The 25499-nt window shown below is 42.3% G+C and overlaps 1 protein-coding gene across 4 annotated transcripts in view; it reads left to right on the top strand.

Moving 5' to 3' along the window:
- Window positions 1-512: 512 nt before the first annotated feature.
- The window catches only part of AHCYL1 (adenosylhomocysteinase like 1), a 39188-nt gene continuing 14201 nt past the window's right edge, over window positions 513-25499 (top strand). Inside the window, exons 1-2 of one of the 4 annotated variants that reach the window (XM_032421892.1) lie at window positions 513-899; window positions 25311-25422. In XM_032421892.1, coding sequence (XP_032277783.1) covers window positions 780-899; window positions 25311-25422 — 232 coding nt within the window. In that variant the 5' untranslated portion in view covers window positions 513-779. Of the gene's footprint in view, window positions 900-1145; window positions 1292-1314; window positions 1566-25310; window positions 25423-25499 lie in introns of those variants that run through there. The other 3 variants (XM_032421912.1, XM_032421897.1, XM_032421903.1) reach the window with 3 other exon arrangements.

Genomic DNA, 25499 nt, shown 5'->3' with positions numbered 1-25499 from the left:
TGTGCGGAAGCCAAACTGCTCTGAGTCTGTTCTGCTCACCCCATAAGTGTGAGCAGAAGGGGAAGAGGCTCCTGGTCCAAAGGGTCTGGGGCAGTGAATGGGTTGTCTGGGTCCCCGACTATTTCCTGGTACTGGCTGTAGAATGTGTCGCGTGGGGCTCTGGTCCTTGCTTCCAAACATCCCCCATACGCCCTTCTGAGGCCTTGCGGGGAACCCCACAGCCCAAAGAAACCCTCCCTCTTCCCGCCAAGTTCCGAGGAGTCCTTGCGGAACCCACGCGCCGCTCACAGGGCTGATGCCGCCACCTGGCGGCGGAAAGTGTCCGGCTCACTCTGGGACCCAGAGAGGCAGGAAGAAGAAGGCGTGGCTTTCGAAGCCCGGTCCAGCGTGGTGACGTCACGACAGGGCGCCGTTTCTCCCCGCCTCTTCCCCTTACCCCGCCCCGCTCGGAGCTGCCAGTACTTGACGTGGCGTCACCGCCCTCTACCCTTACTTTGCGTGCGTGTTTGCGTGCGGCGGAGGTGGCGGCGCGGGCCGGTCGGAGCTCGGCGTTGCTGCTCTTGGTGCTCCTGTCGCCGCCGTCGCTGTCCGGCTGGTCTAGACTGCCGAGCGGACGAGACGCTGGCCACAGCACCTTAGCACCGGACGCAGCTCCGCGCGGGCCCGGCGGGAGGGTGGGCGAACGCGTGTCGGAGGGTGCCGCGCGGGCGGGCGGGCGGGCGCCGGTGAGGGAAAGAGGCGGGGGCGGCGGGTCAGCCGCGGGCCGGGCCGGCCGGGGGATGTCGATGCCTGACGCGATGCCGCTGCCCGGGGTCGGGGAGGAGCTGAAGCAGGCCAAGGAGATTGAGGACGCTGAAAAGTACTCCTTCATGGCCACCGTCACCAAGGCGCCCAAGAAGGTGCGGGGGCTCTGGGTGGCGGCGGGGGCCTGGGATGGGGCCTCGCGGAAGGGGCGCGAGCGAGCCCAGGGCCCGGGCTCCAGCTAGTTCGGGACTTCAGGGGCCAGGTTTGAGGTGGTCCGGGACGACTGAAGTGGTGTGAGGGGTGGCGGGTGAGTGACCCCAGGCCTATCCCGAGCTGGAAAGGCCGCCCCTGACCTCACTTTCCTTTGTCCCTCGGCCCTAGTCCTCCGGGATCTTTCTGAAATCCGAAAGGGCCAGGCCTTTAATTTGCGGCGGACTTTTCCTGGATGAAGGGCCTTTCGAAGACGGGAGGGGGGGTGGTGAGCCAACTCAGTCGACCCTTGTGACAAGCCCCCGGGGATGGCGCTGTACAGAAAATCTCCCCTCAGGTGAGTGGGTAAATCCGGCAGAGCTGCTTTGGGCAAATCCTTGGGAGCAGTGGCTGGTTTATCCAACAACTGCGTGCTAGCTTGGAGGCCAGAGGAAAAAATACGTGGAGCCAGCTCTTTTATGCAGGTGAAAGCAGCGAGGGCAGTGTGAGATTGAAAAGGAAAGTAAGATTCTCACCGTCTGTGGTCATCCGGTTGCTTCGAGATATGTAAGATATTAACGTTTGGAGGTTGGTGACAGACACTGTCATGGATACAGGTTGATCGTAGTCATGTGAGTAGATCACTTAGCATCCCTTGAGAAAGGAGCTTGGGTGGGTTGGAGGGGTGGGTGGTAAGGAAGGATTGCTCATTCTTTACCGCACTTAACTGAGGCAGAACAAGTTTAGTCTGTTGTGCTGCAGGTTGAGCTCAAAGGACACCCTTCTGATTCTCTTGTCGTGAAAGATTAAATAGCAGCCTTTGGAGATTTTAGTCTAACTAGCTCTCTGAACGATGGAATTGGGATCCCAAGTGCTTTGTGAGCATTTGCTGCCAACCACATCTTGACTTTCCACATACCTGGCACCCAGTTAACAGTAGACGGGAGAACCTTTGCAGAGAGGTGACCTTTCTGAAACTGATGAGAAGCTGGGTAAATATTTCCCTCCTGTAAAGACAGAGTTTCAAGGCTGTCTCTGCCTGCAGTGTTTGATGGGATGCAGTGCTTGTATAAGCTGAATACATGGTTTGCAGGAATACAGTCCTTGAGGCTCCTACACCTGAATTAGTTAAGCTGTCATAGTGGGAGGGATGACTTTGTTTTTAAAGGAGATTAATCTACCACTCCAGAAATCAAATGCAGGATTGAAAAGACGGGTTGCCATGGTGCGCTGTAGCTCTTTTCCCACAAGATTAAGGGACTTACCGATAGAATGCCTTAAAAAGGTAGTAGAAGATCCTTTGATTCTGTGGAGTCTGATTAACCTTATTTTTAGTGCTCTCAGTTCAGTTGACTGCTTTGTTGGGGCAGTAACTGTAATCTGCAGTATTTGGAGACACAGTCACAGTCTTTCTAAGAATGCTTAAGGGTGATACCTACGATGAGTTAGGGGAAAAGCTCTGGTACCCTAATTCCCTGAACTCTTCCTCTCCCCATTAGCCTATCCTCTTTTGTCTGGTTGCTTCAGGGATTAAGGGTCTTTATTCTTACGTGCCTTAATTTTAGTAAGCCCGTATTCTTGCCAAGTGCCACTTATTAGTAATGCAAAGTTTGTATTGTAGATTGTAAACTCCATAAAGGCAGGGACTCTTATTCACCGGTGTATGTATTGTGCCTAGCTCTATACCTAGCATATAGTAGATATTCAAATATTAATTGCCCACCTGGCTAACTAGTAATTGAGATGTCTGTAGGACCACCTACCAGGAATAAATATTCCTTTTCCTCTTTTCTTCCCAGGAGGAATATTGTTAATGTGTATTATTGTCAAGCCAAATGCTAATGATTTTAAAGAGTCATTCCATTAGCTGAAATGAGGAGTCTCTGCCAGGAATGTGGGAAGACCCTATTATAAGTTCCCATTTGTTGGTAAATGTCCCTCGTGTTTCTTATTAATTTTGCTCTTTCTGAGGTTTGTTGTTTAGCATTTACACAGCACTTTGTATTAGAGTGATTTATGATGACTAATTACCCTTCCCCTATTGATGATTAAAGGCATTTATTTAGTTAATGAGTTGACTGAGGACTAGTCAAGGTCACATAGCAAGTTCTAGGTGATGCGTTTTTTCAGAACAACTGAATTGGACATTGTGTCTTAAGTCACTTTTGTACCTCTGCCATGTGTGGATAATGTGAGAAAGCATGAGAAAAGAGAAAAAAATGTAGCTTGGTGTGTACTGAATGATGTAAGAAAAAGGCCTCTTCAAAAGGTGCTGGCCTTACCCTGTGAGGATTCCAGTGTGGCTCTAGGCCAAGTAATCCTTAGATCATTCCAAGGCCCCTCAGGAAGTGAGGTGCTAGTCAATCTATAGATTACTTTAGGGTGACCTTGATGGTCCTTAGATCAGATTCCAGTGTAACTGGTGAAATCTTTACTCATTTTGGGGGAAGAGTAGATGTCCATCAATTAAAAGCATAGATTGAGATTCTTCAACTATAATCATAACTTAGTTTTGTATGCCCCAGGGTCTACCACAGTACTGTGAAGTTAATAGGACTTGTCGGTTTGATTCAAGGTTTGATCTGGGTGTCAAGAAGTCAACTAAATGGGTACCACCTTAAGCAAGTGAGGTTCTGTGCCTCAGTTTCCTCATCTACCAAAAAGTACTTTTTATTTGGAATAGGTAGAGATAGGTGCACGTTAGGAGCTAAGATTGCATAAGTGGTTTTAAGGAAGTCTATTAGTATACTTACACTCCCTCTTTTTAGTGAGCATTTGAGATGGCTTATAACACAAGACACATACAATATAAATAGAAAGTCAAAACTAGGGGTGCCTATTATTTGACAGAGAGAGAGATAGCTAGAGCAGGAACACAAGCAGGGGGAGTGGGAGAGGAAGAGGCAGGCTTCCCGCCGAGCAGGGAGCCCGATGTGGGACTCGATCCCAGGACCCCGGGATCATGACCTGAGCTGAAGGCAGACGCTTAACGACTAAGCCACCCAGGCGCCCCATAAATAAATAAATCTTAAAAAAAAAAGAAAAAGTCAAAACTATAGAAGGAAGGGAAAAAATACTAACCATAAGGGCTAAGACAGGTGATGAGGCTGATCGTCACATGCAGCTCCACACTTCCTAGAAGTCAGATGATAAAGGGAATCACATTAGCAGACGTGGGAAATAATACATACACCATTTTCTTGGGAAGACAGCTTTGGCTGACACAGATTTCTAAAGGAGATGTTCATGGGACAGTATTAACAAGCTATAGTATGAGTCAACATGGTAAGGCTTGTTCACAACTGTTACTGTTTATTTCAGATTGTATTGCCAGGAAAATTTGGGTGAGAAAAGGGGTCCCTTAGTTGTAAGGGTAGTATACATTATGCCACAACTAAAGAGGATCCTTGTTTAATGTTGGCAGTTACCAGTCGACCCAAATAAACCGGCTAGTTACTCGTAATCACTGGTTATTTATCCCTCTTCCTGTTACTTTGTATTGTGGGAGTGAGAGCTGTCCTTGGGCCTTTGGAAATTGACATTGTATCAAGTTAATTTTTTTTTTCCAAGAGTAAACCCAAGTCTCCAGCTTGATGAAACTTCCTAAGACAAGCTTCTCTGGAAGGCCTATCAGAGCATTTGCTATTCTCTGCACTTCTGAACATTTATGGGGGGTGGGGGCTGTCTGTACGTCTGAATATTTATTGGGGGTACTCTCCAGAGTGATACATTAGGCATTGAACCTAAGATCTATGCAGACAGACTTTTACCACCAGCACAGTAGAGGAAAAGAGAAGACATAAAACAACTGCTTTTGCTTGTAGGATATTCTTTATTTGAATAAGGCATATATAGCAGCCTCAGTTTATCAAAAGGGTCGGCTAGGACTTCGGAAGCACACTAAGTAGAGCCCTAGTGAGTACTACTTAGCTGTTAACCTGTTGGGTGAAATGCGGGATGCTCCTCTTCTCATCAGGGCTGTATTATGGCTAATTCTTGGTGCAGTTTTATAGAATTTGCACGGAGACTTCTTAGATTCACCGAGAAGAGGTTTGACAGCTGGATATTTCCTGTCTTCTCTACATCATCAGTATCTCTTGATCTCTTCAGGCCAGCTACTGTTTTAGTGACAGTCTTCAAACAGAAGTCAGGGGTGTAAGAAGATCTTGTTTGGATTTCTCCACAGATACTGATTATCTCATTTTCTTATTTGAGTTGTTAGACACTAGTGTCCAAATTACTTTGTTCTAAGTTCCTTTAGACTTTTATCTTGTAACAGAGAGAAATCTGTACATTGTCTAGATCCCTTGCTGACAAGATGACAGTTGTGTTATCTTTTATCAGAGGGTTATCATTTGGATCCAGTGTGTGTTACCCAATGTATTCTTGTAAAGTTATTTATGAAGGATATTTTGATACATAGAATCATGTAGATTTCTAGTTGCCTGTGACTCTTCATAAATTTTCTCTGCCACCTCAAGTAGTTATGATCTGTAAACAAGATTCTTAACCACAAATTGTCTTTCCCACCTTTGTCAACGGTGTCAGCATCTTGCATATGATAAGCAGTTAAAACTTCACATAGAAGTATTGTCACCTTTTCTCTTCCGATTCCATATTTCCCTTTGACTCATTCAGGTAGTTCTCTTGCTCTCCCACTCTTGGCTTGGCTGTTACATAAGATCTCTTTAACTTCCTCTTTTTGTTCCTAAAACTGAGGAGTACAATGTACATCAAGCACTTGATTTTTGGAGTCAGGTTTACCTCCAGTCCCCACCATCCAAAAACCATGTGACTTTGGGCAAGTGACTTAACCTGTGGAGCCTCCATTTTCTTGTCTGTAAAAAGAGGAATAATGATAGTACTACAGGATTGTTCAGGGGATTAGCATTTAGTAAATATTCTTAGTGCTTTTGTTCCTTTATAACTGGAGTGACCATATTTCTCGTTTGCCTGGTGCAGTTCTGGTTTAGACCCGTTATCCCATCATGCTGTTCAGTGACTGCCTCTGTAAACTCTGAAAAGTACCCTGGTTTATATGGAATTTTGAAATAGTGTTAAAGAGCCAAAACAAAGATGTTTCTATTGGAATATCTTTTAAATAGGAAAAAAATTTTCCCTGAGAAAAATGTTATTTTATGTACGGCTTAAACCTATTGAACACTAAAATTTTGGATTTCTTTTTTTTTTTTTTTTAAGATTTTATTTATTTATTTGATAGAGAGAGACACAGCGAGAGAGGGAACACAAGCAGGGGGAGTGGGAGAGGGAGAAGCAGGCTGCCCGCTGAGCAGGGAGCCCGATGCGGGGCTCAATCCCAGGACCCTGGGATCATGACCTGAGACGAAGGCAGCCACTTAACGACTGAGGCACCCAGTCGCCCCTAAAATTTTGGATTTCTAAGAGGTACGCAGACAACGGGAGAACTTAGAGCTTGTGATAGAACTGGGATGTGTTCTACCTGACCCCTCCTCCCCCACCCCCCGCAGCACACAGTGCCTCTGTAGAAGGTGGGCGCCTTTCAGACAGTGGGCTAGCTGAGTCCAGTTTATTTCCTCAAACTGCAATCATCTGGGAGCCTTCCCAAACTGGAATCCTTGAATTACATGAAACAATTCCAAAGACCCTTTTGAGGTGTGACTTTATCTTTTTATATAATCACCTTCAGATCACATCCCTGTGTACTCCCAACTCCCTGCCTCAGGTACTGTTTCTCTTTGCTCTAAACAGCCTGCTCCTAATTACATTTAACTGATTTTCTCCTGCAGAAGTGTGTGGCCTTTGCCCCAAAGCAATTACAGAGCTAGGGTGGAACACCCATGCTTTTGTTGACACTCAGACTGGTTTCATTTTTTTCCTTTCTCTGTTCAGTCTCTCTAAAGGATTCAGTCCGGTGCCTTAATCTCAGAATGAGTGTAATGATTGGTGCTACTCAGCAATATACAATGGGGCTTAATCATTTACTATCCAAACAGGCCACAAAGTGAAAAAGTATAATGAACCACCGGTAAAAGGTGGTATTTGGAATCCTGTGGCTGAGGCGAGGAAAAGACTTTGAAGAAACACAAATGGAGGACTGGCCCAGCATGCTCCTGCTTTCTTGCCACAGAAGTCCCAGTGCCTCAGCTGACATGCCTCTGTACTTAACCGGTAGAGCTTAATGGGCTGAAAATGTTCTCCTTCACCAGCCCAAACCAGTTCACTGCTAAAATGGACACACCGTACTCAGTTGTGTGCTCGAATGAGGCGTAAGCAGGAGGGTCTTGGGACTGCTCACTGTTCCATGCTGTTCATCTTGGACCTGCCTCAGGCTTAGTTCTTTACAATCTGAAGAACTGCCCGGCTAGAACAGGCCCTCTTGTCTATTTTTCTCGAAGAGTGTGTGTGTGTTCAGTGCCATCAGCGGAATCCCACTGAGCATGCTGTGTGCTCCAGGTGCCAAGGGAAACACTAGCGTGCTGATCCGCTGATCCGCAGTGGTGCACGGCTCTGTGAGCTAGATGGTGAACTGGTGAGTGACCGAGTGAGGGGTTAAAGGCCGGAGGAGATGAGTGTAACCATGTTTCATTTCCGTCTCCTGAATGAAGCTGTCCATTTCACTGTGTTTGAATAATGTCAGGATTTTGGAAGTTCTGTTTTTAATAGTAAATGTTTCTAGCTCTTATGGTACTTATTAAAGTGAACCTTTGGGGCACAGGTTTCCATGGGCATAATGGGAATTACTTTATTCCTTTCCCCCAGGACTGGCTTGACCTCAAGTCAGAGTTTTTGGGCTATGACTTGTCTTCATTATGATCTTAGGATCCTGAAATCAAAAAAGGGACCTATCAGAAAAGTAAGTAGGACAGTGGTTCTGCTCTGCCCTTTTTGACCACCTCCTTCCTCAAAGGTCTTATGAAAGATTTGTTTGGGCTCTCGGGATGGTTAGCTTTATTTTGGAGATGTAGAGAAGACCTCTTTGCTTGAATTTTTAAAGTGCACACCCTCATCTCTGTTTCTACTTTTAGGAGACAGGTCAGTAAGTAGGTAAGTCTGTGTGGAAGGTAGAGAACTGGAATAGGTTTCTCTTTTGCCAGTTTGAGGGATGCTCATGAGATAGTCACTGGATTAGAAACTCTAGAATGATGGTTCTTAATGTTTTGAGTCACAGATCCCTTTAAGAATCTTATGAAAATTATAGTTCTTTGGGAAAATTCAGGAACACAAAAACTTGCATATATGTTTCAAAGGACTTGTGGTACTTCCTGAAACTCATCCATGGATCCTGGGTTTAAAAACCCTGTTAGAAGAGGAGGTCTCTAAGCCATAGTATCTCTTTTCTTTACAGATCCAGAAACTGCCGAGACTGTTTTCAGCTTGCAGTTTGTCCTTGAAACAAAGCTGAGGTTGTTGGTGTTCTTTGTCATCTCCCTCTTTGGGATATTCCTCAGCTTCCCAAGAGACTCATTATCAATGCCTTGAGGGTTCAACTCAGGAACTTAGGCATACTGAAACCAACATTTCAGCAACTTCTGGGGGTTCTTGTACTATCTCATACCCTCTGCCCTTCATATGAACTGTGGTGCCTCTAAAGCTTCAGAGCTGATTCTCAGGAGTGCTTAGGGAACTCACGCGCTATACTATCAAAACCAAACAAAATAACTTGTTCCTCTGTATCAAAAATAGGACTATTTTCAGGACTGACTTGATATCTGAATCTTAATTTTCATTTGATTTCTGTAAACCAGGCATATTGAGGGCAAGGACCATATCTCACACTTATGTATAGTATGCAGTGCTTGGCATGTAAGTACTGTCAGTATTTGTTTATTGAGTAAAATATTGTGAGATGATTATCACTAGGAGAAAGTGAGTTGAACTCACTGGGTTGTTGTGGCTCCCTGTCCCTTTCAGTTGGCAAAACGTTGTTTTTCTAACTCAGATCCCTCTCATTTGGGTGATAATGGAAATACCAAGAACTGCAGGTGAGAAATTGATAAGAATTTCCAACAGCTTAGTAGATCCTTTTATAATGCCAGAAATAGGAGGTAAGGGAGGAGACTGTTGAGATACAAGGCCTCCAGCTTCTTCGCCCAGTAGCTGAGAACCACAGGGCAGTAGGCTAGAAGCTTAGGGATATCCTTACATGTAATGGGAAGGTAATTTGATGTCCCACCAAGTTTTAAACCCTTAGCATTAGGGACACTGCCCTAAGTTGAAAGTGGTGTTCTGATTTACACATGCTCTTGATTTAAGGAACAGGGGCTTACTCTTAGGGTGTTTGAGATTTGAAGGCCAGTAGTGAGTTGAACAGTTTCATTTTGGAATTTGTGTTGGAAAGTAATAAACAACAGCGCTGCCCGGCAATGCTGGGCAAACTTCTGATTCTTATTCTGCAACCCTAGCTGCCCCTCCTGAACCAACGGCTGAGCTCCATGTTCAGAAGCTTTATATGCCCTTGTCTTTGAAATACACCTTCTTTAGAGTTACAGTCTTCTGGGAACTGGGCCAATGCTTGTCCTAACCAGGAATCAGACTCTAGTTGGCATTGAGGATTTTGTGTGTTTTTGTTTCCCTAAGTACGTGACGTAAGCAGGATTCAGGGGAAAGGGAGATCTTCAGAATTTTGTAGTTTTGGAAGTAGAAATAGGCACTTCGTAAAGATGGCAGATGTGTTCGATTGTTCTGGTAACTAATTCAGTTTCCTGTGGGTGGCCAGGTAGTATCCTACTTCTAAATCAGTACTTGAGTTTTTAGTGCCCAGCTTCAGAGCACCAGACTTCTTAGCACGCAAGACATGAAGATTCCCAATGTTCAATTCTTATGGAGAGTAGCCCAGCTGGCTTGTCATGCTGGACTAGATGAATTGTGAATGTTAATTATACTGATCAATACAGTGGCCTTGGTAACAGACTTGTAGCTGCTGTAGAATCTGTTTACTTCAGGTTTATAACAGAAAAGAGACCAAGCTGGTTGGGAACATGATGTTCTAAATGTAATAAGCTGTATTGTAAGTCCAGGGAAAATGCATGCTGGAGGCACTGAGCCTATTGCACCCTTCCCCAGGATTTCCCAGAGGAAAGCATTACTCTGGGGGTGGTTTCTGTTCTTATTTGCCAGTTGAAAATGAATTAAGGTTGGCAGAGGCATGGCTTTTGTGAGATGGGGTAGAGGATATTTACAAATCCTAAAGGTTAGATGGAGAGCACCCATGTTGGGAGGCATCTCATTCCTCTACCTAGTGTGTAATTAGGAGTGGAGAGTTGATGAGATTAGTTGCAACCCTTGCATTCAGAAGAAGGAACCCCTCCTATTTGAGGAATAGAGGGTTCAGAATTCTGCACATTCTTTTCTGACTCCACAGGGAGGGGATTAGCTGAACACTGGGCATGGTTGGAATGAGAGCACCTTGCCAATTCTTACTGGTTTTGGACCAAGCCATTGTAAAAATACAGTCTCTCTTCCTATAACAAGGTCTTTGTAATGTTCTCCTAAACCCTGTAGATCTATTTGATGGATTGCCTGTACCTGACAGATGGAGTTGGTATTAAAGAGGCAGATTTTCTGCTTTCTTTGCCTTATTTGTTTTATCTCTGAACAAGATATGTCTAGTCTGTTTGTTCCCTGTGTGCCTTCAGTTGCTTTATCAAGAGCCTGGTAAACTCAGTGTGCTTGTGTTTGCTTTTTCAGATCCTGCTTAGACTGTCTCCGATGAGTACTTCTCATGGAGTGGAAGGAATGGAAGGAATCGTCACCTAGAGAGCTTTTCAAAACATTCATTTCAGGGCCCTAACCTAGATCTACTTAATCAGAATGGGAAGGGTTGAGGGATAAGGGGCAAGTGGAGAATAGGATAGTATGTGCTTTTTGAAACAGCTTAAACTTGAAAGATCCCGTATTTAGAACCAGTCTTTTAGATTATCTAGCAAGACTGGCCAAAATTGTTATGAAATCTGATACTGGGATGGTAATGTAGCTCCCACCTACCTCGAATGACTTTGGCCATGAGGAAAAATCTTGTGCCCTGTGTGAGAGGTCCTGAAAATAGCCTATGGTTACTCTTCTTTTCCAGAGTATTCAGAGTAAGCTGTGGCCAGAAATTATGCAGCTCTATCAGCTCAGGGTTGAGCACCTACTACTATATCTGAGGACCTGTACTGGGCACTTAGGATTCATCAGTGAACAAGACAGAGATCCATATCCTCTGGAGTTTACATTCTTGTGAGGTTATTATTCAGGTCACATAAGTCTAGTATAGTGGTTCTTAACCATTTGGGGTTTGGAGCCCTATCAGAGCTGTGTTCATCTTCCAGAAAAATAAACACACATTTTTATATAAGTATATATGTGTATATATATGACATATAAGGGGAGTTGGCAGCCTGAAGCCCATCCATGAACCCAGGCTAAAAACCTAGAATGCTTTCCTAGAATTGAGAACCTGGTGATTGGGATCAGGCCAGGCCATGAGTTGGGTGTTTGGGTCTATTATCTGCTAGCCACACTGGTTTGTAGTTTTTTCTTCTGTATAGCCAAGGCCATTTGCAAAGAACTTGAGGGTGTCTCTAAAAAAAAGCAAGTGCGAGGAATTGCTAGGCCTCCACTACACCAATGGCATCTCTTGAGTCTGTGCTCTCTTTGAATGATTTTGACTCTGTTCCCATTCCCACCTCTTGATTTCTGGTTGGCTGAGCTTCTTGGACTCAGTAGATTAAAAATCGGGTCAGAAGATGAGAATTTCCTTAACACGATAATTTGTACTATCAATTCCTGGACTAAGAGTGGTAGTAAAATTATAAAGATCATGAGAGGACATTTTAGCGAAATTCTGGCTTCAGAACACAACCTCACAGAAGGAGCTGATTGATGAGGGGCTGAGGAAATAGCCAAGGAGTAAAGACTGGAGAGAGATGAGAGGAAACAAAGGAGGGCAGAACTCAGGCAGTTGAGGAGCTGGCAAGCCAGGTAGCCTTAAGCCAAAAGGAGTGGATTTGAGACCCAGACCAAAAAAAAAAAAAAGATTTCCTTTTTAGTCCTGAAGGGTCTGTCACTATTCCTTTATTATCAAACAGAACTCAGGATAAAAAGGGGAGGGCAGATAAGGTCTTGCTTTATGTATACCAGTATTAATATGTCTCTATCCTTGGAAAAGTTGGTGTTTGAGTTGAATGAGTGGCTGAACCCTGCCTCAGAGTTAGTACCATGTATAACATATACTGCAGAAGTATGAATGAAATTTCATTTGGGACACTGGGAGAAAGAATTATTTAGAATGATGTGGCCAGATTTAGAGGTTTGGAGCACAGTGAGCACACAGAGTCTTGTCCCAATTCTACCTTTACCTCCCTGGAATCTGATCTTTAGTGTAACTGCAGATCAAGACCTCTTGAAGGGTGGTCTTTCCAGGGAATTCTTGTTTCTCTGCCTGAGATCTAATGGGAACTTTCCAGACCCACACTGAGGGATTGCTGAAAAAGTGCCGTATTCAAGACCTTCTAGGCCAAACTGCTATACCCTCAGAGCCCATTAAAGAACAGAGCCCACAGTTCTCCCCAAAGGAGTCTGGAGGCTCTAGATGATTCCAGTTGTAACTGCTCTAGTTTGTCCAGCATATGGAAAAGCTGTTCTATGAAACTTTCTAACCTGTTAGTATATGGACATCTCATTGTTTGCTCAATGATGCATTAAAACCAAAGCTCCCTAATCTAGGGGAATAGAATCACACCACTAATTTATTTTCTATTTTTAAAGAAGCCCTTTGAATGATCAAAGGAATTTCAGACCTCACTTCCTGGGACTGTTTAAGGTTCTATTCAGTGTGTAAGCTGTGTAGTTAAAACCTGCTACTCGGTTTTTGGAAAGATTCTCCTGAAAACCATATAGCGAGAATGTTTTTTTCATTCATTAAATGAGTAGTTTAAATAAATACCTACTGTGGATATGAAATCAAAATTCAATAATCATATTGCTTAAATCCAGAATACCTCAATAAAATTAATAACGTTATAAGAACTTTTTTTTAGTCGTAAAGTCAGAGAATTTGTTTTGTATTTGAAAAATCTGACTTTGCAAGATCTTTGAGACGTGTTATAAGATACAGGGTGACTTGGAGTAGATACTGTTTGAGTACCACACCACAGATGAGAAAGGGACCTGGTGGAGTTCTCAGTTTAAGGGCATGAACTCTGATTGTGCTGTGTGTGAGAGAAAAGTGCCCAGATTCCCATTGTGCCCAACATAAATAAGTTGCCTTAAAAAGCACATTTAAAATATATTGTCTGTTGCATATTTTAAAGTATGGTCATTTCTTATGAAAATAGCAGGTTTCCCAGATGATGGGGGAAAAAAAATCATTGGTTGGTTTTAACCATACCTAATTTGAAAACCTTGTATAAGTAATCACAGGTGGAATTTCTACATTGCTCTTGATGCCTACAAGACATTCTCAGGTCATTTTTCTCATCCTGGTGGTCAGGATTAGACTGTCCATGCATTCTCCTCCTCCCCATCCCGCCCCCAGAAGACAGTGGACATATATGCTAGAACAGACCTTTTTGCTTCCACGATGTTTGGACTCTTACTCTCTTCTCACCCTTTCCACCCTGAGGAACCATACCCCTTAAGGCAATTCATTGGCAACTTTAATATATTACATTTCTTTGCATCATTGCACTTCTCCCAAAATCAGTGTAGATTTTGGAACAGAAAGAATTCTTTTCCTTCTCTAGAGTTCACAAGTGTTCATCTGGAAGCTCAGAAAGTTTCAGTGCAGTAGTAGACTATTCTGTAGCTGACCTCTTGAAAATAAAGGGGAAAGCTGCTGTTTTCCCCAGCCTATTCCAAAAGAAGGATAATAATACAGGGCCCGTAGGGATTTTTTTTCTCCCTTGCTTTTTTCCTTTTCTTTTTTTTTTTTTTAATCTCAGTATTGTTAGCAAATTTGCCTTCAGCAAGTCACTTAATCCCCACCCCTGTTCTGTTTTTTTCATCTGTGAAGAGTAAATCCTGTACTCAAAAGATTCTAAAATTTTTTGAAAATACAAATCCTCTATAAGGAAATCATATCTGCAGGCCACTGATGTTGAAGCAGAGTGCTTAAACTAGAATGTTATAGAAATCTAGGCATTCAGGGGATGCCTGGGTGGATCCGTCGGTTAAGCGTCTTGCCTTTGGCTCAGGTCATGATCTCAGGGTGCTGGGAGTAGATTTGGGCTCCTTGCTCAGCAGGGATCCTGCTTCTCCCTCTACCTGCTGCTCCCCCTGCTTGTGCGTCTTCGCTCTCTCTCTCGACAAATAAAATAAAAATCTTTAAAAAAAAATCTAGGCTTTCAGGACCTTTGTTTTTACGATACTGGTAAGTGTGGATTTCGAATTTATAATCAGCTTTAAGTAAAATCCTGATGTAATGCTCGAAGGTGGTTTTACTTGTTCTTTGTATGCCAAAATTTAAACAAAAATGGTTTGAAAAATATTGAGATCAGTGATGTTCTGACATTGTTATTTATTGATAAAATTTGCTGAGTAACTCTTCTATACCAAACTTGATTTCGACTTTTAGTTTGCAATATAGCCTAAAGCAAGAGATCTTTATCCTTGTGCGTCTGTCCACTTTACTCATTAGAAAATGACTGTTCAGGAAGTCATGGGTCAGGAAAACTCCACTTTGGTATTTTGGTCTGGGAAATAGAGTGAGGGGATTGTACTGTATTCATTCTGGAGCAATAGGTAGTTTGTTTTTTGGGGTTTTTGTGTTTGGTTTTTTGTTTTTGGTTTTTTTGTTTGTTTCGGTTTTTTTTGAGAGAGCGTGAGTGAGCGCATGGGGCTGGGGGTGGGGGGATGGGAGGGGGAGAGGAAGCGAATCTTAAGCAGGCTCCACACCCAGTGCAGAGCCAATGCAGGGCTTGCCCTCAAGACCCTGAAATCATGAGAGCCAAAATCAAGAGTCGGATGCTTAACCGACTGAGCTACCCAGGTGCCCAGGTAGTTCTTATTTTTAAATAGCCCCAAAGACATTACAGCCAACAATTCCTTTCAGCCAGCTTCTTTCTTACAGGCTATCTAAGGTCATGATTTCATACTGAGACTTTTATCTAAAATTGAACATATACACCTCGAGTTTAGAAAGCCAGGAAGAGATGGCAAATATTACCTCTCTAAAATGAAAAAATATAGATATGTTTTTGATGTGACCGATTGTCAGATTCTTGTCCTTGTGTTATATCTCTAGTCTCCTTCTAGAAGTTTAATATTTTGTGTTTTGTTAAGAGCTGTGGAAACTACAGCCACCTGCAGCTGATCTTTAAAGTGATTTTACCTTGTTTTTTTGAAATTGAAACTATTCTACCTCTCTACAGAGTGGATTCCGAAAGATCCCGTTGACCCATACTACATAGTTACTGTTTAGTATTAGGTCTTTAAAGTCAGATTTTTTAATTTAATGTTTTGATGGCTTTTTCCTCCCTTGAGCCAGTACTTTATGGGAAGTAGTGGATGGGAACTAAAAAACTGATGTGGTTTCTGTCTTATTAACCTTTGTTGGGCGTTAGCCTGGGGTTTAGAAAGCACACCTACATAAACTGAGCTGCCACTTTTTTGGAGCTACTTGTAGTTCTTCTGCCATAAACTATTTGGCAAGGATTTGCATGTCTTGCACCTCTCAATGGATAGAGCCTTCCCAAAAGCTGCTCTGACTTACAGGTGGGATTCATTCACTCAAGCAAATGTGTGTAGAGGGTTTGAATTTGTAAGATGTAATTGGCTTTCAACTTCATTTAAGCTAAACTTCTAGATCAAGGAAGGAAGAATTGTTTTTGTACATCTCCAATCTTGTTCCTTCTTGGCAGGCTAAGATATTATACAGATGGCATTTACTCAGTCTGTGTGGCCACCTTCCAAAATGTCAGAAACTCCATCTTCCTTCTAGACCTGTCCATTGATCGATTGCTTGCTTTCACTGTTAACTTTACTTCTCATAAAAATTCGTTTGACGAATACAGATTTACCTATTTATAAGCATTTGACAAATTTTCATCTTAACGAACATCCCAGCATACCTTGCAGTGAGATTTGCCAGTTTAATTTCTTGTGAGCTTTATTTAAAGTCAAGATTGGCTTTAGGCTATTGACTTTTTAACCTGGCTCAGTCCTTCCCAGCATTTAAGAATTACTGATTCTTATACTCTGAGCCAATACAAAGTGATTCCTAAGTAAAAAAAAAACGTGCAGAATATTTTAGCATTCTACCTTTTGAGTAAGAAAAGAAAAAAAGTATAAATATATACTTGCTTTTTTTCTACCTCCAGAAATGAACATAAACCAGAAACCAACGAAAATGGTGATGGGGGGGCGGTTAGAAATGGCAGGGAGACTTCTCTGAATATACCTTTAAAACTTTTGAGACGTGTGTTTCATATGTAAAAGAGAAAAAAGGAAACCTTAAAATTGCTGTTAACAGAAACAAATGAATCTAATAACTACATATCAAATTGATTATATAATCACCCAGAAAACCATACTTGAACTATACATCATTTGTGAGATATTTTCTAAAGACAAAAAGGACTTCAGTGAAATATTGGCACTTCACTATGTAGAATATTGTTAGTAATATTACCCTTACAATTTTGAAATTGTTTTAGATGTATTATAGAATAAAACAAGTAAGTGTATCATTGGTAATAGAGACCAAGATTGTCAACATATAAGGGGAAAGAAATACAAATAGGAAAATTAAAAGTTTTTAAAAAGGTAATGTTAAATTTGAAATGGATATATCAATACAAACTCATGAATAAACAAAAAGATTTCTCTGTCCCCTGAAAGAACTTATTAGCACTGACACCTCTAATAACAATTAGCCCACTTTATACTCAGATATTATTTTCTTAAATAACATTCCCCACTGAAAGATATCAGTGCTCTTTGGAGAAATGGCTGATTCCAGGTCTGAAGCAGAGAAAGAACAAGGTGAGCCTGGTGTATCTTCTTATGCCAGAAAGGAAGGAAGCACTTAAACAGAAGAGTCAGCTTGAAGGAGACTCCCACTGGCTCAGTTTGGGACAATTGGAGCCTTCAGTGTACTCATTGTATAATTTAGTGTAACAGATTGAATAAATAAAAATATGAATGACAAGTAAAGAAACAAGTGAAAGAGGGAGAAGAAAAGCCTTTCTTTACAAAATAATGCCAGCTAATACATGTGGAAAGAATGATAGCGAAAAAACCATGATTCTGAAACACTCCCCCCAATATAATTGGTTCAGGCAAGGATTATGAACAGATGGTAAAGTCACTAGGGAACAGGATATTCACAGGCTGAAAAATATCACCCCACAGTTTAACCTTTACTTGCAAAGGAGAAAATACACCTTTCAGAGACTGATGGTCTCACTTTAACCCAGGGTTCAGCTTGGTGTCACTAATCATGGAACAACCTGACGTTATGTGCTGCCTGATACGATGCAAAGTAAAGTATACAACATTATCTATGAAATATTCTTTTTAAATTTTTATTTTTTTAAAGATTTTATTTATTTGACACAGAGAGCACAAGTAAGCAGAGTGGCAGGCAGAGGGAGAGGGAGAAGCAAATTCCCCACTGAGCAGGGAGCCTGATGTGGGGCTTGATCCCAGACCCTGGGATCATGACCTGAGCTGAAGGCAGCTGCTTAACCGACTGAGCCACCTAGGTGCCCTTATCTATGAAATATTCTTGCCAAAATTTTAATCTCTTTCAAATCAAACCTCAAAACTGAACTTCCAGTTTACAGGAAAGAACTAATCTAAAAAATTCAGAATATAGGAGATTCCATAAAGCAACTGGCCTGGACTCTTCCAGGAAAAAATATCACAGGGGAAAAAAAATAAAAGCAAGAGAACTGTTCTAGATTACCAGACACTAAAGGAACCTAACAACCAAATGCATTTAGTGAACCTTGATTCCATCCTGGGTTGGAAGAGTTGGGGAGGCATTTGGGTCTATAACTATGAAAGATTCTTTTTTTAAATTGCTCAAGTATGATTAACACAGTGTTATATTAGTTTTAGGTGTACAATATAATGATACAGCAATTCTGTACATTACTCAGTGCTCATCAAGATAAGTCTTAATCTCCTTTATTTCAACCCCACTGCCCCCAACCACTTCTCTGTCAACCACCAATTTGTTCTCTGTACTTAAAGAGTTTTTTGTTTGTCTCTTTTTTTTTGTTTGCTTTGTTAAATTCCACATACGAGTGAAATTTATATGGTATTTGTCTTTCTCTGACTGACTTATTTCCCTTAGCATAATACCCTCTGGTTGCTGCAGATGGCAAGATTTCATACTTTGTTATGGCCATATAATATTCCATTGTGCACATACCACATCTTCATGAAAGGTATTCCTGAGATAATTGGAGAAGTTTGAATACAGCCTGGATGAGATAGGGTTATTAATATTCATAAAAGTATGAGAATGTTATTGTGGTGCTGTAAGAGAATATCCTTATTCTTAGGAGATTCATTCTTAAGAATTTATTGGTGAGTTTTCATGTTTGCAATTTTTTTTTGGCAGGATCACTTGAAAGTTTGCATATGTACATGTGTGTATATATACAGAGGAAGAAACCTAATGTGGAAAATGGGAGGATTCAGTGTAGATGGAAGGTATACAGGTGTTCATTATGTTATTCTTTTAAAGTGTTTACATGTAGAAAATGATAATAAAGTTGGGAAAATGGGACAGTGGGGGTGGAGAGTGAGTTGGAAGGGAACTTTGGTGTATCACTGAAGTCATGGGTATGTTCCAGGAATCTAGATTTCTTTAGTCACCTGTACAAAAATAAATAAATATAAATATATATTTACATGTATAAATATATAAATATATATGTATAAATAACCTAGAGTGATGATAATTGAATGTCAGGAGAAAAGGAAGAATGACCAGCATATTTTCATATAATACTGGTGGTAGATTGAGGATGAGGAAAGTATGGACAGGCCAGGCAGTTGGACAGGCAGACAGCTAAATAGACATTGAAATATAGTGGAGAATGTGTTGTAAATTATGGTTTTCAAAAGATTAGGAAGCCCCTCCCTGTCGTACTTGTTGCCACTTTTTAACCTCTTAATTTTACCTCTGGTTGGCAGTTGGAGGCCCAGATCATTCACTTTCATTAGACCATTTTAGGAGCTAATAGAAAGCCACTGAGGTACGTTGTCTCATATGAAGGGTGGAGGATGGGGGAGTGGCTGATAAGGGTAAAACCACTCTTTGGCAGAGGTTTTCAAGCTTTATGTTACTTCCTCGCCAGTTAAGTGACTTGGCAGTGAGCCCTGGTGTTGCCTCACCCCTTCCTCCCACCGACATTGATGAAAGGTCAAGTTAAGTCCCATTTTTGAAAGGAGTGTTTCTTCTGGAAGTGGATTCTAGCAGTATGCGTGTGCAAGCACACGCTCATATTATATCCTGTTACCCTTGCGACAGAGATGGGTGGAGTGGAGGGAGATGTGTGCTGTGATTAGTCAGCTTGCTGTCTCCCTGCCCACCCCCCTCCCCCACGAAGCTCAAGCCCCATCTGGGGAAACTGAGAACTTAAGAAACTTGAGACAGGGAAGGAGGACAGGGAGCAGCCAAAACCTGCTGAGTCTCAGAAGACTGGTTTCTGCACTAGGGAATGGAAGAAGTGACTGAAGGAGGCTGTGGATTCGACTCTGTGGCCTGAGATTGATTCCCTTGAGATAAATTATTTTCTGGTGGTGTACTTGAGAGCAACGTGTTGGGAAGAGGATACCCTTCTTCTTTGGGAAATTTCTTTTACCTAATTGAAGGTCTGAAAGATGCGCAGACTTACATTGTTCTTGTACCAAAAAATTGGTGTTTATTGATAACTATTTCTTTGGATTCATCTGAAATGGAATCAGACTGATCACTGGTATCAAGGAAAGGTCTTGCACCTGTTTAGTTTAGGCTGACAGCCATACCCTCTTCCTTCCCTCTGAAAAGAGAGCAGATGAGAGTAGATTCTGTAGAAGAAGAAGGAATCTATTAGCCAGAAGATGTGTGAAAGATGGATTAGAAAAGACGTAGGAATCCTGGAAGGTGTTAGGACACGTTGCTTAGTAATTGACCTTGTTAAAATTTTTAGCTTCTGATAGTCTTTTTGCTCAGTTGCTAAATATTAGCTAAGAAATATGCTGACCATCATTTCAAAACAGAGAATTCTGCACACACAGTATGCTAGAGGAGACAGGGTGACAGATTATATAAATTTGGGAATGCCTCAGGAAATCAGCAGTGTACCAGAAGGAGAGATACTGGCCTCTCACATACTCCTCAGCAGTTAAGACAAACCAGTCCCTCTATGCACTTCTAAGCTATGCTTGCTTAATGGTTAGTTTTCCTAATAATTGCTATTTACCTTTGAGTCTAGTCCTTCACCCTTAGGAGGAAACATTTCTGAGGAAATTAAAAGCTGCTAGATAGGCATGTGAAATCACAGGTTTTGTGAGATGTCTAGCCTAACCTCTGATTTTTGGAGGCCTAAGCTGAACAATATCCAGATAAGCCTGTTAAGACTGCAATATCTATGGGGTGCCTGGGTGGCTTAGTTGGTTAAGCGTCTGCCTTCGGCTCGGGTCATGATCCCGGGGTCCTGGGATCGAGTCCCGCGTCGGGCTCTCTGCTTTGCGGGGAGCCTGCTTCTCCCTCTCCCCCTGCTCTTTCTCTCTCTCTCTGTCAAATAAATAAAATCTTAAAAAAAAAAAAAAAGACTGCAATATCTAGGATCTTCCTTAAGAAGCAGTAAAAATTCTATAACAGTCATTTGTGTTATCGTTACCCTCTTGGTCAAACCAAATCTACAGATTGTAAGGGCCCATATTTGCTTTCATAGATCTTTCCTGGGATAACGCTGGTTGCTTAGTTGGTGCCTCCCAAATGTGTCAACTAAAAGAATATAATCCATGAATATTATCCTGATCACCCTCCTTTGGCTATAGTGTCATAGTGCAATTCTGATGGCTTTCAGTTCTCTGGGATTCAGCAGCTAGACAGCAAAATTGGGTGGGACCTGGGAAGGATGTGTGGCTAAGCTATTATTTAACATCTGAGGAGATAGAACATGTGTTTGTGGAAGTAAACTTCAGCTTCTAATGGTAAAAAATATCAGTTGGGATAAATTGAACCAGTAGTATACGACAGTTTTTCTTCCCTGGAGGGTTATAACTGTTTTGGGTTGCCTGTGATCCCTTTTTTTTGATAAATTATATACAGCAATTCTTTCAGATCACTTTGTCACCAGACTTAACCACGAGGTGGTGGGTGCACCATATCCCAAATTGTTTCTTTGGAAAGCTTCTTTTCATCATTTTCAGTGTCAAATGGAAGAAAGTTTATACCCACTGAGCCCTTTGAAGAGGTGCTTTAAAATAGCACATTGAGGGGCGCCTGGGTGGCTCAGTCGTTAAGCGTCTGCCTTCGGCTCAGGTCATGATTCCAGGGTGCTGGGATCGAGCCCCACATCGGGCTCCCTCCTCAGGGGGAAGCCTGCTTCTCCCTCTCCCACTCCCGCTGCTTGTGTTCCTGCTCTCGCTATCTCTGTCTCTGTCAAATAAATAAAATCTAAAAAAAAAAAGAAAGTAAAATAGCACATTGAATTGGCCTGATATTTATTTATTTATTTATTTTAAAGATTTTATTTATTTATTTGAGAGAGAGAATGAGATAGAGAGAGAGAGCATGAGAGGGGGGAGGGTCAGAGGGAGAAGCAGACTCCCTGCTGAGCAGGGAGCCCGACGCGGGACTCGATCCTGGGACTGCAGGATCATGACCTGAGCCGAAGGCAGTCGCTCAACCAACTGAGCCACCCAGGCGCCCTGGCCTGATATTTAATGGAGTTTTTAAGGCACAGCAAATAGACTTCTGTATTTGGATGTGCTATTTGGAGAATGGGTCAATCTGACCTTCTAACCTTTCTCAGATGTAATATTAGTTCAAGAATGAAACACTGGCATGCTTGTTGTGGGTAAGGCTGTTTATGGAGTGGCGAGTATTCAAAATAGTTCTTTAACATAGGACTTTTTGATTTTCAGATACTTTTTTTTTTTAAGATTTTATTTATTTATTTGACAGAGACACAGCGAGAGAGGGAACACAAGCAGGAGGAGCGGCAGGCAGCGGGAGAACCAGGCTTCCCGCCGAGCAGGGAGCCCGATGCGGGGCTCGATCCCAGGACCCTGGGATCATGACCTGAGCCGAAGGCAGACGCTTAATGACTGAGCCACCCAGGCGCCCCTGATTTTCAGATACTTTTTGAAGTTCCAACTACCTTATCTCTTTTTCCTTCCCCCCCTTTCCCGTTCTGCATCATATTTAGAACTAGCCTTCCTTACAGATACAGCTTTGAAGAAACACTGAAGTACACCAGTTGAGACTTAATTATGATTGGAAGAAATGATGACAATAGGAAGTAATGTAAACAGAACAGTTTTGCAGCCATCCTTGGATTTCATTTTTACCTAAATGATCATATTATGTAAATGTGGTGAATCCATCCCAATTTAGAGGGCTGTTACTGAGATCTGGTTTCACTAGAGGGAAAACCTGTGATACTCAAAAACTGCTTTTGACAACGTGTCTTGGTTTACAATGTGAAGGTGAATAGCATTCCAGGAGGTACTTCCAAAGGAAGACAGAGCTATGGCTGTAAGGCGGCCATGGAGCGAGCAGGCCTGGTGGAAACTGGCAGAGCAGCAGTTGTGATCTAGGTTCTCTTCGGCATGCAGTTTGGTGGTGGGAGGGGAGACAGGTTATCACGCATCTTCGTATAGCTGGACCACCTTATTTGTAAGAAGTGAAAATATCAAAGAGCTCTGAGAATAGACAGCCACCCATCCGTGTCATGGCTTGAGTTAACAGTCTGCCCACTTCAAATATGGACCATATTCATTATTTGAGACATGAGGCACTGCACTATCAGTAAGCTGCTTGCAACACAGTCTAATATTTTTAGATGGGAAAGATTTTGCTAAGCTTTAGGCTACTATTGAGCTGCATTAATACAAGGTAGGATTATGACTATTAAATTAGTTCTTAGGTTGCTGAAGAAACACATTTCTATCTTGCCACAGCCACCTCTCTTTTTATTTAAGAAACGGCGAATGTTACTGCATTTCCCTCCCCCACCCCCGCCACCACCAGGTAGGTGGTGTCTGGGAATATGCCCGGAGCCTTTTGAAAAAAGATGAACAGGGGAGGGAATCGTAACAGCTAAGAGAGAAGACTAGCTTCCGACTAGACTGCCCATGCCAGGAACAAGGAGGCTGATGGAGGAAGGGCTGCCTCTGGAGAGTGTTAAAAGGCGTGCCGGTCTCTTGACTGTATTTTTTCTGCCACCGAAAGAACTGCATATTGGGTTGAAAATCATTACGTTGGTCCTGGATTAATCTCTTCACTAAAACTAGCTTTGCTGACTGCAGAAGTCATGTGAACATGCGATGGGAAATCCTATCTAGAAGGGCAGACGCTGACCTGTGGCCACTTCAACGAGTGGGTTTTTTGTTTGTTTTGTTTTGTTTTAGATTTATCTATCTGAGAGCGAGAAAGAGAGAGCACATGGGGGGAGGGGCAGAGGCAGAGGGAGAGAAATTTAAGCAGACTCCATGCTGAGCACAGAGCCAGGGCTTGATCTCATGATCCCGAGATCCCGACCTGAGCTGAAACCAAGGGTGGGTCGCTTAACCAAACGTGCCACCCAGGTGCCCCTCAAGAGTGGGGTTGGTTGGTTTGTTGGTTTGTTTTTCTGAAAGGCACTGTGCTTTTAGCATTTTAAACTACTTAAGTTTTAGCACCTAAACAAGCTGCTTAGGATGTATAAAGGTATTTGTTAATCAGGTTCTGGTGCCATGTATGTTGTTTAGGCTGAGTCCCTTTTACTTACTTCTTCTGTGTTGCACATTTAAGCCTGATTCTCACATGCTAGCTGATGCTACCCTAGCTGGAGGGCACGTGTGTCAGAGGAGGGGGATGTTTTGCAGCTGTAACAGATGGGCAGTTTACTGTTCTGGCTTCAAAGTGGGTATAACCACGTTGCTAGCATTTTTTTTTTTTTAAGATTTTATTTATTTATTTGACAGCGAGAGCAGGAACATAAGCAGGGGGAGTGGGAGAGGGAGAAGCAGGCTTCCCGCCGAGCAGGAAGCCTGATGCGGGGCTCGATCCCAGGACCCTGGGATCATGACCTGAGCTGAAGGCAGACGCTTAACGACTGAGCCACCCAGGCACCGCCCCCCCCCCACGTTGCTAGCATTATGGGGAGAAGACTTTTAATCTGTAATAGCTTTTATATTTCCAGAGATCCCTGCTAAAGACTTAGCTTAATGGAGTCTCCATGGGAACCTTTTCAGATTTAGTCAGATTGTGAGGAGAATCTCAATTCATAGTCTCAAACCGTTTTGTTTTTCAGGAGGCTGAAGCTTATTTTATATCTTAAAGGGTTTATCAGAGCTTAAATAAAGAGTTCAGGAGGAAGGTTTAAACCATTTAATAGAAGAAAATGTTTTCATACACTTTAGAAGCATCCATTAATTTGACTGTAAATTGTAAGGTATTTGCCATTTGTTAAAGCCAATTTTCCAGGTATCCTTCAAACAATTACTTAGTTCTGGTGTATTTCATTTAAAGAAGTTTTTAATACAGAATTTACCAAGTCATTTATTTTCTCCTTCAAATTAGTCCTGATTAGTTGGATTTTACTGTGGAGTGCACAGATTTTTTTTTTTTTTAATTTTGCTTTCTTTACTGTATGCAAGTATTTTACTGGATGTAGAAAGTTCTGGGCATACTACATTGCCTTTGTGAAGTATAGGTATGATTGGACTCTGACTCGGCACCCCAGTGCCCATTACCATTTCAGGGCAGCTCCATAGTTTTTCAAACAGCAAGACCATTGCTGATTTTAGGATAAGAATGTGCTACAAGAGACTCTTCTGGGGAAAAAACAAAAACAAAAAAAAACCAAGCAGAAGCACTATGAGATTGTGCTATTTTTTGGTAGAGTTGGGAGGAAGGGTAAAGAGCTTCATGTGTGTCAAGGTTGTAAGAGGAAAGAAAACTTTATGGAATGTGAGAAGAAAGATTTGTGAAATTTGGACAGAATGCTAAAAGAAGTTGTGTTTAAGCTCTCCCCGCCCCCCCAACAAAAAAAATCTACAATTGGAAAGAGGCAGTAATTGGCATTTGGGGAGGAGTCAGCAAGTCGCCTCTGCCCACCCTCGTTCTGGTGGGAGAGTTGCTGGCTTAGTAGGAGCTATATAATAACACTAGGTTTTAGGGAAGGAAATGTATGGCCTTAAAAAATGGAACATTTCATAGAATGCTTGTTGTAAGTTTTCAACTGTTTGTCTTCCTCTTACAGCAAATCCAGTTTGCTGATGACATGCAGGAGTTCACCAAATTCCCCACCAAGACAGGCCGACGATCTTTGTCTCGCTCCATCTCCCAGTCCTCCACTGACAGCTACAGTTCAGGTAGGTATGAACTTCGTGTCCACGCTGATCTCTCTTCCCAGTTCTAGAGCCTTAAGCTAGTTCTCTACCCACTGCTC

This window comes from Phoca vitulina, unplaced genomic scaffold (genome assembly GCF_004348235.1).
Source record: "Phoca vitulina isolate PV1807 unplaced genomic scaffold, GSC_HSeal_1.0 scaffold2, whole genome shotgun sequence".
NCBI lineage: Eukaryota > Metazoa > Chordata > Mammalia > Carnivora > Phocidae > Phoca > Phoca vitulina.
Note: the sequence above shows the minus strand (reverse complement) of the source record. Positions and strands in the feature narration are given on the sequence as shown.